At 37.4% G+C, this 16,559-nt stretch overlaps 1 protein-coding gene across 5 annotated transcripts in view; it reads right to left on the bottom strand.

Moving 5' to 3' along the window:
• The window catches only part of mapkap1 (MAPK associated protein 1), a 274,264-nt gene that overhangs the window by 216,112 nt on the left and 41,593 nt on the right, over positions 1-16,559 (bottom strand). For 4 of the 5 annotated variants that reach the window (XM_059993887.1, XM_059993886.1, XM_059993885.1 and 1 more), the window contains 3 exons: positions 13,571-13,895; positions 11,589-11,678; positions 9,361-9,509 (listed from right to left, as the gene is read on the bottom strand). In XM_059993887.1, coding sequence (XP_059849870.1) covers positions 9,361-9,509; positions 11,589-11,678; positions 13,571-13,829 — 498 coding nt within the window. In that variant the 5' untranslated portion in view covers positions 13,830-13,895. The other variant, XM_059993889.1, reaches the window with a different exon arrangement.

Here is a 16,559-nt window from a genome sequence, read left to right as displayed (position 1 = left end):
GACACACTGAATTTCAGTGGATGACCACAGACTTACTGAGCTGATATTAAATCTATTCCAGTGCACATTTCTATACATCATGGGTAAACATTAGAATTAATGCCTGTGTGCCCAAGTCTTCAGAATATTTGCAGAAGAGCAGTCACAAAACACACCTCTGCAAAATGTAACAGTGCTGCTCCCTCCAGTCTCTAAATAAACTTTTCACTGATACTCTCTGCCTATTGTCCCTCAAATTTGCGTCCCATCTGTCAAAGATGTTATTTTGTTTACTTTCCAGCATTCTGTCAAATATGCTTTGTAAGTCTGCTCGAACATCAGACCTACTTATACTTAAGGCCACCAACTTCCTTTAGCTTTCCTTGTGTTGTGCTTGCTTTCTTTTGATATTAACTCAAACCTTTTCTCATACCTGTCCTGACGAAGGGTCTCGGCCCGAAACGTCGACAGTGCTTCTCCCTATAGATTCTGCCTGGCCTGCTGTGTTCCACCAGCATTTTGTGCGTGTTGTTTGTATTTCCAACATCTGCAGATTTCCTCATGTTTGCCCTTTTCTCATACTTTTACTTCCCCCACTTTTTAAAAATCTGTTCAGTCATTTCTTCCAGGAGATTTCAGGAATTAAATTTATAGCAATAAGTACAGCACATCATAAATTTTTCAGCCTCAGATGGGCCATCTTAAACATCATTTGAAATTAATAATTCTTAACAGTAACTTCAATGTCAATTAAAATGAGATTCAAGAACTAATTTTCTGTAACAGTGAATAAAACTCAGATCTTAAAGTGAGGTTGTCATTCAGTTGTCTGAATTCAAATAGATGGATTCACAGGTTTTAAAAAAATACATTTTGCATTAAATTACTATTATCCAACTGATCAAAGCAAAAGGCATTAACAGACCAAATTCAACTTGCCAAAAATATAATAAGACTAAGAATTTTAAACATCTCATTTACACCATACAGCTTAATCTGCTTGAGGACATGAATTACAAACAAGCTACAAGCTCTTAATAATACAATTACATTAGATCCCTTCAAACTTGAACATAGTAAAAATATCAACAAGTTATCACAAAGATTCATCTGTTCTGAATAGAGTTTACCAAAATCTTACGCACTATGCCAAGAATAAATTGAGCAAAAGAACTTGTTAAATTGCTTAACTTTGTACATGTGCATTGGTAAAGATGTTGTGGAACACTTGATTCCACCACAGCAATATGTTCAAACAGAGCCAGCACTGCACAGCAGAGAAACAGTACCTTCAGCCCATGTCAATGTCCACCATGCTCATTCATAAAATTCCCACTTATCTGTATTAATTCATATCCCTCTACATCCTGCTAATTCAAGTGTCTGTCGAGGTGCCTCTTACATTCCCAGCTCCACCACCATCTCTGGCAGCTCATTCCTAATATCAACCACTCTGAAAAAAAATTACCTCTTGAATTCCCTTTAAATCACCTGGATTTGACCGCAAACCTACATCCTTTAGTTTAATCAACCCTAATATGGGAAACAGACACTGGCCATTTATCCTATCTATGCCTCCCGATCTTACATACCTCTGTCATCCTTTGCTCCAGGGAAAACAGAACCTACATCTCCAATCTCTCCTGATAACTCTAGTCCCTCAATCCAAGCAATGTCCTTGTAAATCTTTTCTACACACTCTCCATCTTAATCACATCTTTCCTGTACTGTGGCAACCAGAATTACACACAACACTCAATGCATGAGCCAAAGGCAGCAAACATCCCATAGGCCTTATTAAACATTTCATTTGCCCGTGGTGTCAATTTCAAGGAGGTTTGTACTTGTACCCAAGATCTCTCTCCTCAACACAACCCAGAGCTTTGTCATTCACAGAGTATGACCGTGGCTGTTTTTACTTAAAAAAAAATGCTTCACTTCAGATTTGTCAAGAGTTAAATTCCATCAGCCTTTCCCTTGCCCACATCAGTTGATCTGGATCCTGTTTTAACTTTCATTGTCCATTATACTACTAATTTACGTGTCTTCTATACATATACTAATCATGGCATGTGCAGCCTCACCCTAATCAAAGAGTGTGCTCTGATCCTTGCGTCACCCTCTCGCATCCAGGCATTCCATCAGAAATAAAGCCTCTGCCTCAAACCACCAAACCAATTTTGTATCCAACTGGTGAGCTCACATTCTAATCTTCAACATCAATCTACCATATAACAGCCTTGAGGTCCATCTCTTACAACCTTTGTGATCACCACTTCAAAAACAATTTAAATCAAATTTGGGAGACGTGATCTTCCATTCCCAAAGCCATGCTGACTATCCCTAACCAGCCCCTGCCTTTACAATTATACATACATCCTGTCTCTCTGACTCATTCATCCCTGCAGCCCTTCTGAAATAAAGACAGTGTTAGCCATTATCCAGTCTTCTCATACCTTGCCTGGAGCCCAACAGTTTCCTTCCTTGCTGCCAAAAACATTCCAGAATACATCTAGTCAAGCCCTGGAGATACTGCTACCTTTCTGCACTTGAAGAACTCCAACTTCTTCATAATGTTGATGTGCTCTAGGATATCACTGTTCCCTCCCCTGAACTTTCCAGCTTCTGTGTTCTTTGCCATAGTGAACTGAAGTATTTAAGTCCTTGCCTATTTTTTGTGACTTCACACAGAGTACCAACTGATTCTTATGTGTTCCTACGCTCTCTAACTACCCTTTTACTCTAAAATATATTTATAGAAATTCTAGGGAGCCTCCTTTATCTTAACCAATCTATTGCCTGCCTTCCTTCGTGCTCTCTTACATTCCTCACCAATGGGTTCACTTCATCCTTACTACCTATCCTGAAATATCCCTCTTTTTTCCCCAACCAGATACTCAATATCACTCAAAGATTTGCTAAACCTGTCTGCCTTGCCTTCCCCAAACAGAACATGCTTCCGCTAAAATCTTCCCATCGCACATTTAAAATCATCCATTTACGACATTTCACTCAGAAACAGCCTATCCCAATCAACTTTTGAAAGATCCCTTCAAAGTCAGCCTTCATCCACTTTAACCCAAGCAGCAATCTCATCTTGCCATAACCATATGGAAACAAATAGAATTATGGTCACTCGTCCCAAAATGCTCCTCCAAAGAAATGTCACCAGTAGCATGGCCTCACTGCTGCAGAGGTCGTCAAGTAGGGGCATCTACATTTCTTCAGAGAAGTTTCCTCAACAAATTCTACTCCAATTTATCCATTAACAGATGCTGGAAATCTCGAGGAACACACACAAAATGCTGGAGGAGCTCAGCAAGACAGGCAGCATCTATGGAGGGACTAAGTAGTTGACATTTTGGGCCAAGACCCTTCATCAGGACTGAAAAGGAAAGGGGAAGAAGCCAGGAGGTGGGAGGAAGGGAGGAATACAAGCTGGCAGCAGATAAGCAAAACACAATAGAACAAAAGACACGTACAAAACTTTTCTCATCAATCCTGAAGAAGGGTCTTGGCAAAAAAATGTGGACTATATTCATTTCCATTAATGCCTCCTGATCTGCTGAACTCCTCCAAACATTACAGTAATCCCAGACAACTTTGGGGAAGCTAGTATCTCCTATTATATACAAACCTATTATTCTGACAAACATCCCTAATTGCTCAAACTGTATGCTTCTTGAATTCCTGCTGTTTATTGCATAAACCATTTATTTCTAAGTGTCACCCATTTAGCCTCGCTGCACATTCCTCTTAGGGATATCCTCCAAGTACTACAGTAATGTACTCCATAAACAAGTAGTACAACCTTTCCTGCTCCCTCACCATGCCTTTATGACACTGTACAACTGGAACCCTAAACATTCATGTGCCAGTCCTGCTCATCCTCCAACCACACTTCCATAACAGGCAAAATATCACAGTCCCATTTGCTGATCCACTGCTCGCAATTTAAATCTGTAACTTGTCTAACTTTAAAAACTCATGGCAAAATCTGAAAATGAAGTGTGCTTTCCAGGTAAAAGCACTAGACCAGGGGTCGGCAACCCGCAGCTCCGGAGCCGCATGTGACTCTTTCATCTCTGTGCTGCGGCTCCCTGTGGCTTTGGAAAATAAATGATGAGTATTTAATTAAAATGTATTTTATGTTAGTTTGTTATTTTTTGAAATGTAATTCTAAATTTGAAGATTATGGTGATCTTGTACAATCTAAATAAAACGTTGTGGCGACCCATTTCCTGGCACATCCGAGCCGGCTCACAATTAGCCAGCGTTCTGGTTAAGGGAGATAACCTACGGGAGTTTGTGAGTACGTGTTTTTTGGAGCATCCGCGCCCACGGGGGGAGGGGGGGAGGGGGCGGGTTGAGGGAGGCTTAAAAGCAAGGCTGTTTAGTTCGAATAAAGTTATCTTTGACTGCAGTTTACCGACTCCGTGTCGTTATTTTAGCATTGCGTGTAGCACACCGCTACGACGTGTTTTTTTTAATCACTATTAATATACGTCACCACTGCCAATGCCTGACACCCGCCAGTGCGCGATTTCTTTTAATTTTTCGATCCAAGGTAGACAAACTATCGAGTAACCTTCAACCCAACGTCTTTTTTTCGGAGTTCAAAATGTTTTTGTTGCATGCAGAAATGTAATTTCGTTTTCTCTGCAGGAGTTCATCGATTTCATAAATGCAACACATTATAGTTTGTTTATACATAGCATAAAGGCAAAAAAATGTTGTATGCAGTATTATTTCATTTTAAATGTCAAACGGGTTTTGTGGCTCCCAGTGTTTTCTTTTCTGTGGGAAACGGGTCCATATGGCTCTTTCAGTGGTAAAGGTTGCCGACCCCTGCACTAGACCATTGATCTAGGCTGATTTCATGTTGATATTTTCAAAACAGTGTTTAAAGTCCAGGGAACAGTTGACAGAAACAACACAACATAATTCAGTTGTGTGAACATTACAGCAAAACTAAGGCTTCCTTGTTAGGCCTCAGAATCCATATACTTCTTAAAATCAGCAGTGCTTAAAATTCGCCACAAAAATATAAGTCCATAAGTGCAAGACATTATAAGGACAAGTTTCAAAAACAAAACTGCAGAACAGAAATTGCAATTAAACAGAGAAATCTGGAAATTAATGTTACTGATTACCTACTTTTCCACAAAAGTCTCCTCCAATATCATCATCACAAACTGAACCAGTATGAATACCAATTATCTACTCTCACTCAAACGCAATGGCCTCTACAGGACCAACCAAAGGTATTATTGTCTTTTTTACAATTGCAAGACATTGCTGGACATTAAGAATATAAAGAACTGCAGGTCTATTCCATTAGCAAGTTACTGGTCAGCAGAGGAGCTGGACTTGGTGTGGTCTGGTACAGAGAGGTATCAGAGTTGGTACTCCGGTGGCAAAGAGGGTATGCAGTCTAAAAGTGAGTGGTCGTCTTACTAGTTTTTCTTGTGATTCCAAGACCCTCTTGGACACTGGTAATGTGGAATGCAACAAGTCCACTTCACTGGTCTACTGGTGGCACGGGAGCTGCACAGCCTAAGCTGTAGCACAGAATAGGCCTCATGCCTGTTACAGCCACCCAGGAGTGGTGATGTCAGAAGTGGTGTGTTGTGGCATCCATGCTGGCTTTGGTGCTGCCCTCCAGGGTTCCCTCAGTTGAAGATGAGCTGCATTGTGTTCGTCTGCAGCGTGCTGTAAACTTGTCCTTGCCAACAACATCCATGGACTCAGGGACTTGGGTTATATTATACTTTTTTGTGTCTATATGTTTTCTCCCGATTTGTTTAATGTGTACAGTGAAACAATATTACAAAAAATAAGAAACATCTTGGGAACCAACGTTGGCAGTGAAAACATCAATAATTTCAGCTATGCGGAATTCACTGTGTTAATTGCAAGTACGGAGGAAGAACTACAAAACTTAATTGATATAGTTGTTGAAGAAAGTGCAAAAATGGGTCTATCAATTGCAAAAAGACAGAATGGATGGTGATATCCAAAAAAAATGAAAATTCTATCTGCAGGCTGAGAATAAATGGGGGAGACATAAAACAGTACAGAATTTTTGCTACCTAGGAAGCTGGGTGACATCAGATGGCAGGTGCAACATGGACATCAAAAGACACCTTTACGAGAATGAAGTGTATACTGAGCAATACTAAACTAGGCATGACAAGCCGCCTCAGAGTACTGAAATGTTACATTTATCCAGTTATGTTATATGGCTCAGAATGTTGGACAATATCCAGTAACATGAAGAAATGAACTGAAGCAGCAGAGATTTGGTACTTGAGGAGGATGCAAAGAATATCATGGTTAAAACAAATATCTAACGACGATGTCATGAACAGCAAGCACAAAAAGAGAAATAATATGAAATCATGAAAAGACAACGTGACTTCATCGGACATGTGATTAGGAAAGAGGAGTTAGAATGCACAGTAATTATGGGAAAGATTGAAGGGAAGAAAACAAGTGGAAAGCAAAGACAAATGATGATGGAGACAGCAGCCAAAGAACTGGAAATGAATACCAATGAATTGATCCACTTGACCTGAAACAGGAGTGTGTGGGCCATGACAAAGCTCAAACTGGGCATGGCACCTGATGATGATGATGATAATCATTTGTTTACTGCTATCTTATATGTGCTGTGTCTAACTATTGGTACTGTGTTTTGCACCCTGGTCCTGTTTTGTTTGGCTGTATTCATGGGTATTCACGTATGGTTGAATGACAATAAACTTGAATGAGACAATTGCAGTGCTCCAAAGAGCACTGAGGTCATTTCTTACCCTCAGCAATTAGGCTCTTCAGCTTTACAGCTCCAGCAATCACCAATTAGAGTTAGAATATCACTGCTATCTATAACAACTTTGTATATTCTCCCCATGATTGCACGGGTTTCCTCCGGGGCTCCGGTTCCCTCCCCAGCCCAAAGGCATACAGGCTTGCGGGCATGCTGTGATGGCATTAGAAGCATGGTGACATATGCAGGCTTCCAGCACAATCCTTGATTTGACATTTCACTATCTGTTTTGATGTACATGTGGCAAGTAAAGCTAATTTTTCTCTTCAAGAAACCTTAAGGAAAGCTTGTCCAGACAGATTACCTTAAATCCAATACAAAAACAGCTTTTAACTTGCATACAGTACATGCACCTTAAACAAGACTGGTCTGAGCTGACACTGCCAACTGATGCATAAATAGCTTCTTTAAACTTTGCCAGTCTGCTGCTATGGAAATCCTGACCCACCCAAAGGATGTGTGACATCACTCTGCCCCCAACCATCCTGGAATTGCATTTGCTGTTCAGCAGTGCACTAGAAAGTTAAGCATAAATGAAATTAAAACTGGATGACTGTTTTTGCACCTCAAGAGAGTTAACAACTAAGACCACATGTGGAATAAAGAACTGACTGGAAACATGCACATTTCATCTCAAAAGGGAAAATAAGTATATCTGAAATACTGTGCACATTCATATAAGAACAAACATGCAGTTCGTGCAATGCTATTACGGCTCGGGTTGTTCCAGAGTTTGGGATTCAATTCTGGTGTTGTTCTGTCAGGAGATTCTGTATGCCCTCCCCGTGGAATGCGTGGGTTTTCTCCAGGTGCCTGGTTTCCATTCACAATTAAAAAAATCATACTGGGTTACTGTGATTAGGTTAGGGTAAATCGGGTTGTGGGGTCGCTGGGCTGATGTGGCTTGAAGGACTGTATTGCTAAATAAATAATAAAACTAAAACAATATAAATACTGGTCCTGATTTGCTGCAAAGATAAAACATATATTTCTCCTTTACTTAAAACATTATTCAAAACCCATGTACGTGAAAGCAACTTCAAGTAATGCTGAAATTGCTTTCAGCTTTTCCTTCCAGGCTGTTCTGTTTTATGTCTTCTGTGGAGCAATCAAGGGAAATAAATGGTCTGTCAAGCACTTAGAAACTCCGTTATTTATGAACTCTTTGTGCTATAAAATGACCTCAAAATTAAATACAAACCTTAATACATGTCTAAGTGAACTTTTAAATTGTATACCTAAGCCATTAAAAAAACTGATTAGTAATTTCTGAAGCCAGAAAATTATTGCGTGAATTGTAAATTATTGGGAAATATTTCAAAACAATAGGTTTTAAAATAGACTAGAAATTGAGTTCTTGTCTCTTTGTAACTAGCTGATAATTGTTTAATGACTGGTCATTCAGCAAACTTGTTATCAATGTTGTGAGGTACCAAGGATCGTTTTGTCAAAGGGAAGCTCACACCATAGACACAGCAAATTTTAACTGCCAACCTTAAAGTGAGAATTGAGACCTAATGCTTTACAACTTTCACCATACTTGTGTTTGAAATCATCTTGAATAGCAAGTACTGTCAAGTGTTGAATAAAACCCCTCAGAACATTTGCTGCATTATTCATTAACTATTAAGCTTGAAACAGTTTGAACTGAGTTGAAAGGCAGTAGATTATTCAAAAGTCATTAAATAACAAAATAGTTTACAATTGGTGGGGTATATACACAAAAAGTCAATTTTGATTGTGAACTCATTATTTCCATCATGAGAAATATTCTGCATTGTGGCAGAAAGGAAGGCAGAAAGGGAGTCCAAACTGACCAATGGATCACTGGCTACCTGCCATCAAGGACATATAGACAGGAAAGTACCAGAAAAGGGCCAGTAACATCATAAAGGATCCCACACACCCTGTTCATGGACTGTTTGTCCAGTTCTCATCAGGGAGGAGGCTACATAGCATCTACATCAGGACCACTAGACTCTAAAGCAGTTACTTTCCCCAAGCAGCAAGGCTGATGCCAGCTATCTACTAACCCACCACTACTTTATCATTACCTGTTAGTTACCTTATGTACAGACATTCCTGTATATAGCATCACGTTATGGACATACTACATAAACCACCTTAGGTACTTACAGTGTTTTTTTTTAAATTGTTGCGCTCTTTCATCTTATTGGGAATGTTTTGTGTTGCCTGCACCAGTTCCTGATTAACAATTATTTAATTCTCCTTTACACTCGTGTACTGGAAATGACACTGAACAACCTTGAATTTTCAACTACTTTCAGAGACTCCTAGAAATCATTATAATCTTTTAGACAGGAAATTTCCTGAGACTTAGTTATTCAACTGCTCTGCTTCATAAAGATGAGTCAAGTCAGCAGGTTCACCAAAAATAATCCAACACTCAGCTTGTTAGCTTTAAAGTTAATAAATGGCCTCCTTCAAAAGTAGTGACCAACAACAATCTTGATTCATTGGCACAACTTTGTTTAATGTACCAATGGCATATCTAATAACATATAAATTGTGAATTTCAATTCTGCACTCACCTTGCCATCAAATTTGGAATACTCATTAAATGGGTTGTTCAGCTGCTGTGGACAATGTTCAAGTCGTACAGAAAGCACAGATGATGTTGCAGTATTCAGTGGTTTTGTACGGAAGTCCTTCTTTTCAAACAAGCAAGCTAGTTCTTCAGCTGAAATAAGGAAGAAACACTGTTTAATACTTGTTCACTATAAAGCAAATTGCCCATGAAGTTTAAAACAAGTCGTTCTCAGAATCACGTTTAGTACACTAGAATATGTCATGAAATTTGTTGTTTTCCAGCATCATTACTGTGCAAAACATACAAAACAACAATAATTTACAATATATATTTAAAAATTAAATCAACCTAGTGTAAAAATTAAGCCAAAAATAGGTAGTTTTCATGGGTTTAGAAAACTGTTGGCAAAGGGGGAGAAGCTGTTGCAAAAATGGTGATTTCTATTCCATGGTCTTGAAGGCGATGTGCAAGTAAAGCTCTGGTGCTTTAAATGCAACAAGTGAAAATGGACAATGCTTACTCTTTTCAAGTTCACTGCCTTGAATCACAAGCCAGACAATGAATTAAAGGCACTGAAGCACAATAGTGTGAAACCATCAAATAAATGAACTTCAAAAAAACAAATAAAAATAAAAGTGAAAGTAAAGGCTTGCAGAGATAATTAAGATCCAAGTTCTATTCAAGCAGCAATAATAGTGGTTTCCAAAGTCAAGCTCAACCATAAACTTGCTATAACTTTCGCCATAGACGTTTAACTTTTATCCCTTTGCATAACTCAAACATTAGCAACTTTATTTCTCAGAAACTTCAACACAGAATTGAACCTTAATAGAATTTATGACATACATAATTGGACAGAAAAGCAAGTGCAGTTAAGTGCTCATTTTCTCAACTCATATGCATTCTTTCTTTCCTAAATTAAAATGCAAGGTTTTTTTTTTAAGTGCACCATCTTCATTCAGTATCTTATGAACATTTTTAAAAGAATCAAGCATGACTTAATGCATACCATGCATCTGCAATAATGCCATTCAACATGTTTCATGCTCTATGATCACAGGATTTCTAATGACTATCAAAACAGACACTGCTCTCTACAGGTTGAGAAAAATAGATAGTAAATGAGCTTTGAAATGCTGGGTATTTTGAAATGCTGCTCTTTGATATTATGAACTATCAATTGTATGCACCTAAGCAAAATAATTAGATTCAACTGATGACTACAATGAATTAAATTAAAGATGCAATCTTCTGAAACTTTGCCACGGACAGACTTTTTAAACTTCCTCTTAAATATCACATTTTCTTCCAAAATTTTTGGTTTGGAACAACATTCAATCAATTGCCATTAACTTTGAAAGTAAAAAAAAACACAAGTACAGAGTGCTTTGCAATCCTGCCACCTCTGTAATTACTATCCAATGAAATTAACTATTTCGATATGCATACAAAAATCAACACAAAGTGATCTTAATCAAAAGCATCTGAACCATTACCCATTGCAAAGGTTTTTCTCTCAACCCATACACTGAAAAGATGCTACAAAATTGCTTTGCAATATAGACTATTCACCAAATTAAATTCTCAAAACAGAACTTCAGATTGAATTTTTAAACAGCATAACCACATACTATATGGCTCAGAATGTTGGACAATATCTAGTAACATGAGGAAATGAATTGAAGCAGCAGAGATGTGATTTTTTGAGGAAGATGCAAAGAACATCATGGATGAAACGAATTATCCAATGAGGATGTCATGAACAGAGCAAGCACAAAAAGAGAAATAATGAATGAGATCATGAAAAGGCAACGTAACTTCATTGGACATGTGATTAGGAAAGAGGAGTTAGAATGCACAGTAATTATAGGAAAGACTGAAGGGAAGAAAGCAAGTGGAAGGCAAAGACACATGATGATGGAGACAGCAGCTAGAGAACTGGAAATGAATACCAATGAATTGATCCACTTGGGCCATGACAGTCAAAGCTCAAACTGGGCATGGCACCTGATGATGATGAACTACATGCTGCAATCAATTAACTTAACAAGTTTGTGTTTAAGCTTCATTCCATGTTCCAGCAACACTTTTTAAAATCAATATACAGAATCATTTTAGTTTGAAATATTATTTTAAAGTAACTTTTTGAGACTAAAATAACGGAAATATTCAAGTCAGACACGACAGTTTAGGATCAAGTTACATACAACAAACCAAAACATGTCTTACCTGAAAGCATAGTGTTTCGTTCTTTCCACTGAACATTTTTACATTTAATCTGATTTTGTCGTTCTTTTCGTAATCGTTCAAGCCTTTGAGCTGCAGAGAGGGGAAAAAAAAATTCAAAAACCAAAATCTTTGTCTAGGGAAGTCAGCAATAAAAGTGTCATAATGAAATATAATTACACATCTTAAATGGGTATTTTATATTGTATTATAACTATGTCAAACACTCATAAATTTTCAAAGATGACACCACAGCTATGCAAATACCAACAAAATTCTGAAAGTGTCCATGATTAATAATTGAATTTAAAAGACATAAAACATTAATAGAGCTCATAAAGAGTTTCAACAGTGCAGGGAATATTAAAATGTAAAAACATGTGTGATTAATAATCTAGTTCACAACTATAAATCATTAATAATGTTTCTTCCCGAAATGTTAATGGTTAGTAAAAGTCAATTGACTATCAGATTACAAGGAATAAAATTATTACCTGGGTTTTCTTAAACTCAAAAGAAGTGAACTTAATTTCTTGTCCAGTATTTTATTATTTTAATGATCAAATTAAAATACCAAAGGAATGTGTCTCAAATATAGTATGAAGTGAAAACAAATACTAAATCCTCTTTGAATTTGGACCCGAGAAGTGTAGTAAGTTTTACTCATCTAATATTGCACCCACGATGTTTTAACTTTATTTAAGAGAAGCCTTCAAACTGTGCATCCTCTCCCATAATATACATTGTCACCTGTTTTTGATGATGGACCATCTATGGTGCCCCATCATTGAAATGTCCCAACAACCTATGAACTCACTTTCAAGGACTCTTCATCTCATGTTCTCAATATTTATTGTTTATTTATTTAATATTATTTCTTTCTTTTTGTATTTGAACAGCTTGTTATTTTTTGCACACTGGTTAAAAGTCCTAGTTGGTTTAGTCTTTCATTGATTCTATTACTTATTATTTACTTTTTGAGATTAAGCACAAAATAAGCCCTTCCAGCCGTGCCACCCAGCAATCCTGACTTAATCCTAGTCGAATTATGGGGCAATTTACAATCACCAATTAACCTACCGACTGGTACATCACGACTCTGCAGGAGGAAACTGGAGCAACCAAAGGAAACCCACACGATCATGGAGAACGTACAAACTCCTTATGTTTCCTGTACTGTAAAGCATTATGGATTTATTGAGTACACCCGCAAGAAAAGGAATCTCATGGTTAAATATTGTGATGTATGAACTTTGGTAATAAATTTACTTTGAACTTTGAATTTTAGAGGGAGCCCCGTCCATAAACTTGCCTGATATGAGATATCAAACCGTACATTGAACTGCAGAGTTTAACTTGAAGCCCTCAGGGAAAATTACTTTTTTAAAAAATCTCGTTTGATACCATTGAGAATATAACAACAAATTCTACCAAATAGTGTAGAAATACAATTTTAAATCTCATATGATTTAAACACTATATTATGCTTTTAAAAACAGCATATTATTTCCCAAATAAGGATGTTATTAAGATAAACATACAGTTGAAAAGGGGTGGAGTGGGGTGAAAAGAGCCACAAGACAAATCACTTGCTATTCAGCTGCAAGCCCAAATCCTGCAGGGAAATAGTAAAGTGTCTTTTTCAATAGCGAAACAAGTGTCTTCTTGATCTCGAGATACAACATGCCACAAAACCGTGATGTAAACTCTCCCCCACTCAACCACCTACATCCTACAATTTCTGGCAATATTAAAAATGGCAACTTTTTTCAAACTGCACAAGTTAATCATCCCCATTTGTTATAAGGTTATAGATAGCCTAATTTACACAGTTGCTTACTTTTAGGAGAAGCAAAATACTAATTCTGATTTAAAAATTTTACTGCAAAGAATCAGGATTACAAAGCATTTCTGCTCAATTATGGCGATTAATTCATTACAGACTAAATTCTTCTTACTCACCCAAGATGCATTTAGGGTTTTACCTGTGTTTGATCGTCTCCGAATACCAAAATCCCAGCTTGAGGTAATGTCAACTGATTGCGAGTAGTCATAAACCTGAGTTTCACCACTCCCTTCTCCCTGCACATTTGTCCTGAAATTGCTGGATACAGGAGCATACATTTTCTCCATATCAACATCATGGTCAATAAGAACCATTTCACACATCCCTGTGTCATCACTTGTGACATGTGACTGACGGATGTGAGCCAGGATAATAGCAGGGTTGTCCAGAAAGGCCATTCTTTTGATGAAGCAGCTTCTTTGAAAGTTATTTGCTCTCTTCCATGTTACATCCTGAAAGGTGAGCTGAAAGACAAAATAAAAAGATCTACTGATCACAAAACAAAACTTTGACAAACTTTTCCTCTGCTCAACCATCATCAGATTGGTACCTTTCAACAATATAGAGTTCCTGTGATAAAATACTTCACAATGTCAGACTTGAAAAATGCTCTCTATAGGAAAAAAAACTGAAAACTGCATACTTTAATGCTTGTGTACTTGTTTTACACAAACACAATCTTTTTAAGGTAGTTCCTTTCTGTATCGAAGATGACTTAAGCTGTCTTACTTGTCCTCCAATCTTGACAGATCTTGAAAGATTCAATGTGAATCAAATCATCCAGCGTGGGGTGGCCATTGCACAACACAATCTGCTAAAACTAACTTCTAAGTGGCAAGGTGTTCATTGACTCTAGATTAGGCTTTACTACCATGACTTTACAAGTGCATACATATCAAACTGTTTACTTGCTTTGAGCTCTTCCCCCACCATCTGCTTAGAGCAAATTGGTTTGTCATTGTTAGTGCGTACCAATGTACAGTGAAGTTTACTTGCCAACCACACATCATCACTTCACCACAAATGTTCCCCAAGCACTGAACAATCTCACTTCTTGTACCATTCTCACAGGAAGGTCACGCTTTTAAAAAAAAGCTGTCTGAGCTGTAGTACAAGTGGAAGTACAGAACCCCATGTCATCTAATTGCAAGACACAAGCGACTGGGAACCATATCACAGTCAACAGGATGAGGATAGATGGTTCTATGGTATTTTTTGAACCAATAATTATAACAATAAATACTTCACTATGAGGATTCTTTTGGCACAGTATCTTGGTCCAAAACTGATCTGGAAAATTTTCAATGAAAATTCAGAAGCAACATGACAAATTTTGGAGAACACTCAAATATACTCATATTAACACTAGGACAGAACAAGGAAGAGGAATAACAGACAATGAATGTACACAGTCAGATATAACTTTAAAAATACATATTTTTAACCAAATGGATTCAATACTCCACAAGAGGATATGCAATTCTGATGAGCACAACCCTCTGAATTTATATGAAAGCACAACTCAGAAAAATGAAATTATCACTACATCTACAACTGGTATCATCCCAAAGTCACCACACAATAGCATTAAGCAGTAAGGTCTAAACAGCAATTTTTATGTACATCTCTAGAAAGCCACAACACAAAACACCACCAGAATAGTCTGAAATTTCCTAGATTGAGAAATGTGTGTGCTTGGCAGTGCCCATACTTTAGGATTTACCAGCTTGAGTTAAGACAAATTAAGAATACAAAAATAGTTTATTTATAGAGCACTCTTCATACAAATGATATAGTTCAAAGTGCTTTACAATGGGATAAAGTGCAAATATTTTTTTAAAAGTACCAAGTAATGTTCGTTTAAAGATTAAATAAATAAATCTTCAGTCCTGAAAATGGGACTCAGCTCAAAACATTGACTGTTTATTCCTCTCCATAGGTGCTGCCTAACCTGCTGAGCTCCTCCAGCATCTGTGCGTTGCTTTAGATTTCTAGCATCAGCAGACTTTGTGTTGAACAAGTTTTGAGCTGGCATTTTAAAGTGTCAACTGAGTCTGCATCCCTTATAGTTTTAGGTATTGAGTTCCACAGTTTAGGAGCATAGTTTAAAAAAAAGCTGATCTGCAAATTGCTTCAGTGGGAGATTGTTTAAATTTAAGAGCCCAACAATGGAAGCAGACTTGAGAGCTTGAGCAGGAATATGAAACAAAAGCAAAACAGCTCCAGACCACTGAAAGCTTTCAGGCAAAAAAAAGGGGAACTTCAAAACCAATTCTAAAAGATACAGGAATCTAACAACAATGTTCTGAACAAGTTGAAGTTTGTCAATAGATTGTTTTGGATGGCCAGTAAAAAGCGCTTTGTAGTAATCTAGACTATTCGATGTAATGGCGTGAATTAGTTTTCCAGCATCATTACATTACAGAAATGGATGTATATTTGCAATATTTCTGAAGTGTAGAAATACCAATCTGGTCACTTTATTTTTGTGGGATTAAAATTTAATATCTCAATCAAGGGTAACACTCAGGATAATTATTTCTGATTTTACATGAGGAGCCAAACTCTCATTTATCAGAACTTTCTCTCTTTTGGCTTTGGGACCAACTAGAAATATTTCAGTTTTATCTTCATTTAGTTTTAGAAAATTATTGCTCATCCATCTGTTTATCATACTATACTAGAAGTCAAACAAGATAAGCTTTTATCATCCTCAGGCTCGACAGAGGTATATAATTGTGCGTCATCTGCAGAACTATGGAAATCAAGTTTATGCTAATGACGTCTCCTAAGGGGAACATGTACAAGGAGAAGAGTAGGGGAGCAAAGGGCCTGTTTCAATGATGTATGACCCCAAAATCAAGGTAAATTGACCCTCCAGGCAAATAACCCTTGAGAATGGGGAAAGATGTCATTGTGCATCATCTTATTTATTGTTTTGCTTGGCTAATGTTCTCAGATTGGTTGCAATTGAACCAGTTATAAATACTGGTTCCCAAGCACATGCTTGGAGTTGATTTTCCAACTCTGCAGTGTTGAGCATCAAAACCATAATTTTTTAGACCAGTGTGGGTGGAAATGACTGCAAATCAAAGACTCTGCAAGACTTGCTTATCCTTTCCAGATTT

This window comes from Hypanus sabinus, chromosome 18, assembly GCF_030144855.1.
Source record: "Hypanus sabinus isolate sHypSab1 chromosome 18, sHypSab1.hap1, whole genome shotgun sequence".
Classification (NCBI taxonomy): Eukaryota; Metazoa; Chordata; class Chondrichthyes; order Myliobatiformes; family Dasyatidae; genus Hypanus; species Hypanus sabinus.
This window is presented reverse-complemented; position numbering and strand designations above follow the sequence as displayed.